Source organism: Trichechus manatus, unplaced genomic scaffold (genome assembly GCF_000243295.1).
Source record: "Trichechus manatus latirostris isolate Lorelei unplaced genomic scaffold, TriManLat1.0 scaffold00128, whole genome shotgun sequence".
Lineage (NCBI taxonomy): Eukaryota > Metazoa > Chordata > Mammalia > Sirenia > Trichechidae > Trichechus > Trichechus manatus.
Window position 1 is genome coordinate 1,996,138 of NW_004444064.1, and position 4,438 is coordinate 2,000,575.

Consider the following 4,438-nt stretch of genomic DNA (forward strand, 5'->3'; position numbering starts at 1 on the left):
CCTCAGGCCCAGCCGGGTGCTCTCTGCGAAGTGGTGCAGGTAAGGGCACACGCGTGCCTGGGGGCTGCAGACACACCTCCTCCCAGGACGCTCACACAAACACACGCCCTGGATGTCAAGAACCAAAACCTGTGTGTTTTGGAAGGATACTTCACCATCGTTCACGGCATGTCCGCTAAGCTTGTCCTGCACAGGTGAGCACCAAAACCACCAAACAGAGCATGCACTCACTGGCACAAGCTCCGCTGCGGAGAAGCTGCGTCACAACGACGCCCTGAACCCTGTGTAGGGACCTCGCCGGCCGACGACCAGCTACGGCCGAGGGGAGGCTGCTGCCTACCTTCTGGAGGCACGAGGCTGCCGAGGGGAGGCTGCTGCCCACCTTCTGGGAGCACGAGGCTGCCGCGGGGAGCAGGCTGGCCCACACAGCCACTGCTGGCATCACCCCTCTGGGGCCCTGATGTGTCCCATCACAGAGATGGTAACTCTCTGACCTGAAACATAGCTCTGCCCCCGCCCCAGGCCCCCGCCGTCGCCCGAGTGCTGCCACACGCTCACACATCCGGCCCCCAGGGCGCGCCAAGAGGGTACCAGTGAGGGAGGGGCAGCCCCGCCACCCTGAGTTACCTCCAGGGCCTGGGAGCTCTGGCCCTCCTTCTGCAGGTGCTGGAGCTGCTCCTCCTCCAGCTGGCTCTGCAGGGCGTGCTCCTTCCTGCGCTCGGCCTCCAGCTCCTTGAGCGCGGCCTCCAGGTCCTTCTCCTTGCTGTCCAGCATGGACCTGGGGGGACGGCAACCGGAGACACCGCGTCAGAGCGCTCTGCGGGGACATGTGGACGGACCGGCACTGGCCGAGCGGTGGGCCGGAGGAGACCCATCACCGTCTCACTGTCAGCACTGGGGGACCCTTCTCCCACGGCCACACACCCAGTCAGAGCAGGCGCTACCTTAGAGCTAAGTAGCACCCAGCACGGTTCATGGCGCACCACGTTTTACTTTCCTCAGACGCCAGGAAACGTGTGGCAGGAGCTCTCACTTCCATTATACACATATCAATTCACTATCTCGTGGAAGTTAGTAACGACGGGGGCCAGTCAGCGACGTGCACCTACAGCGGTTCACCGTCTCCCTACCTCAGCTGGAGGACCTCCTTCTGCACGTCACTCAGGGACTTGAGCAGCCTTTCGTTCTCCTGCTTACACTCGCAGAGCTCGGTCTTCAGATCCCTGACGGCGTTCTGCTCCGACACAAGCAGCTTCCGGACGCCAGTCACCTTCTCCTGCTCCTGGCTCAGCGTTTTCTGTAAGTCGCTGGCTATGCACTTCTCCTGCTCAACCTTGTACGCCAGCAGCTCAACTGAGAGAGGGTGAGAAAACGCGGAGCAGTGGCGTTCGTTAGCCCCCAGTGAGCTGCACAGGTGACTCAGGAAGTGAAAAACACTCCCATGGCCTGGGGCTGTCTTCCTTCGGGGGGTGACCCTCTGTAACGAGAAGCCCATGGCTCCTACTGCAGTTAAAACCCTCAGCACATTCTCCTCCTGCGTGCCACCCACCGCCACTCTGCACTGGGTCTGCCCTGAGCCCCCTTCCTGTAACTTCCTTTTCCTTCCAGGCCTCCACTTCCAGCTGGGGGTGCCAGACTGGTGGGGCAACACGCTCTTCTGGAACCATTCAGGGCTGGGGTCTCCCTGGAGGCGGGGCAGGGGCCGAGACAGACGGCGGCTCAGAGCGAAGCCTGGGCGCTGCCGTGGACGGCCCAACCCCAGGTGGCTCCACTGGCGAATGCCGCCAGCGCTCAGGGAGAGACAACAAAAGCCTGAGCAGCAAAGACAAAACAGATGAGCAGGACCTCATGACAGCTACTTTTGGAACTCAAAGGACTTGTCAACAAAGTGAGGAGACAACCTAAAGACCAGGGGAACATTTCCGGGAACCAAACATCCAATAATGGTTTAATGTCCAAAGTAGATCGTAAAAACAGCTTCTACAACTTCACATCAAAAAGACAAACAATTCAAAAAATGGGCAGAAGACCTGAACAGACATTTAACCAGACTGTAATCAAACAGCCAACAAGCACGTGGAAAGATGCTCAACGACACGAGCCAATTCCAAAGACCAAACCCGCTGCCGTCGATTCGATTCCAACTCACAGCGACCCTACAGAACAGAGTACAACTTCCCCAGAGGGTTTCCAAGGCTGTGTATCTTTACAGAAGCAGACCCTACAGAACGAGTCAAACTTCCCCATAGGGTTTCCAAGGCTGTGTATCTTCACAGAAGCAGACCCTACAGAACAGAGTAGAACTTCCCCATAGGGTTTCCAAGGCTGTGTATCTTCACAGAAGCAGATTGCCACATCTTTCTCCTACAGAGCAGGCTGGTGAGTTTGAACCACCAACCTTTAGGTTAGCAGCTGAGCGCTTAGCCACTGCGCCACCAGGGTTCCTTCATTAGCCATTAGGGAGATGCAAATCAAAAGCACAAAGAAACACCACCTCACCCCTATTAGAACGGCAATGATCAAAACAACAGAAAATAACAGGTGTTGACAAGGTGGTGGAAAAACTGGAACCCTCATCCACTGCTGGTAGGAATGTAAAATGGTGCAGCCACTGTGTAAAAGGGTTTGGTGGTTCCTCAAAAGTTGAACACAGCATTGCCATATGACCAGCAATCCCATCCAAGGCATATACGCAGAAGTGAAGGCAGAAACGCAAACAGAAACCTGTAAACCAACGCGCACTGCAGCACTTCTCATAACAGCCAAAGGTAAAATCAACGGGAACGTCCGTCAACACGAACGGATAAAGAAAACGTGGAACATTCGTAAATGGCCCACGACTCAGCCAGGAAGAGAAAGGAAGTCTTAATGCACGCCTCACCACAGACGCACACGCCACAGCACGGACACACATGCCTCAGCATGGACGCACACGCCACAGCACGGACACACACGCCTCAGCACGGACGCACACGCCACAGCACGGACGCACACGCCCAGATGCACCCTGAAAGCATCATGCTGAGTGAAATTAAGTCGGTCACAAAAGGACAAATACTGTATAATCTCACTTACACAAAATAAAAAAATACACAGAAGCCAAAACTTACTAGTGGTTACCAGGGTGGGAGAGGCGGAAGGAGGTGTTTTTGCTTAGGGAGCGCTGGGTTTATGTCAATGGTGGGAAGGATTTGGAAAAGGATGGTGAGAACAGTAACACAACCCGAAGCGCAGAATCAACGTCACTGAATTGTACACATGGAGACTCTTGAACTGATGAAGGCTTCGTTGCATATATTTCCTTCCCAATAAAACATATAAAGTGGGAAAAAAACTTCAGACAGCGCCATGATTCAAACTCCTGTGGAGACAGACGAGGAGGGACCAGTCCTAACCCTTCTGGGGCGCCAGCATCACCCGGCCACCACAGCCAGACAAAGGCTCTGCAAGACGCAGAACAACAGCCAGACCCTCACAGACAGACACACAAACACCTGCGTCAGCAAATGAGACCCGGCTTCACAAAAGGGCCATAGACCACGATGGCCGCCAGGGCCACACGCTCCTCCACTCCACACGGCACAACCCTGCCTGTGCCAGACCGACACCGGGGGCCCACGTCAGTCAGAGGCAGACACTCCCAAGAGCAGGGCAAAGACGCCACCCTCAGGGGTCTGAGCACGGCAGACTGGGGGTCTGAGCGACAAGGCAAGAGGTAGAAGTAAAGGCATCCAGGTGGGACAGGAAACCAAGATGCGTCCTTTGCTCAGAAAACGTGACCTTCACCACACAGGATCTAAACCAGGTTCAAGTGCAGTGACGTGACACGACGCTCCTGGCCTCGGGGGGCCCCAGGAATCTTCTAGAAGGAAGCCTGGCCGTGCAGTGTGCCCTCGGCCACCCCCAGCCCCCGGTCACTTCACCCCGAGCCCTATCACCCGAGGAAGGCGGCACTGCTGTCCTTCACGTCTCACAAAGACACGCATGTTGTTTTCAGAGGGTCCCTCTCTGTTGCCCTAGGACGGCGCGATGCATGTACTGTGGACGGGCAGCCTCGAGGCGCCCCGGGGCCTTGGTCAGCTGTGCGTCGCTCACTGAATGGGTACGTGCTAGTGGACGTGGGCACGATGCCAGGACGCACAGGCACGGGGGGCGGGGCCTACACACCCTGCCTGCGCAGCTGGTGCTCCTGGCGGCTCCCGCGGGCCTCTGTGCTGGTGAGCGCGGCGCACAGCTGCTGCATCTTCTCCTGGTTCTGCAGGTGCGTCATGCGCAGCTGGGCCCGCAGGGCCTGGACCTCGGACAGCAGGCTGCTCCGCTCAGACAGACAGAGGGACTCCACGGACGGCTCCCGCAGGGCACCCTGCAGACAGCGGGTAGGGAGGTGTAAGGACAGGTACCCTGCAGATGGGGGCGGGGAGGTGTCGAAGGACAGGTA

General features: G+C 57.3%; 1 protein-coding gene across 1 annotated transcript in view; it reads right to left on the reverse strand.

Annotated features, from left to right (window-relative positions):
* The window catches only part of PCNT (pericentrin), a 126,854-nt gene that overhangs the window by 25,498 nt on the left and 96,918 nt on the right, over positions 1-4,438 (reverse strand). Inside the window, exons 31-34 of the mRNA XM_023739100.1 lie at positions 4,168-4,363; positions 1,131-1,353; positions 495-778; positions 341-399 (exon numbers count right to left, since the gene is read on the reverse strand). Coding sequence (XP_023594868.1) covers positions 341-399; positions 495-778; positions 1,131-1,353; positions 4,168-4,363 — 762 coding nt within the window. The remainder of the gene's footprint in view (positions 1-340; positions 400-494; positions 779-1,130; positions 1,354-4,167; positions 4,364-4,438) is intronic.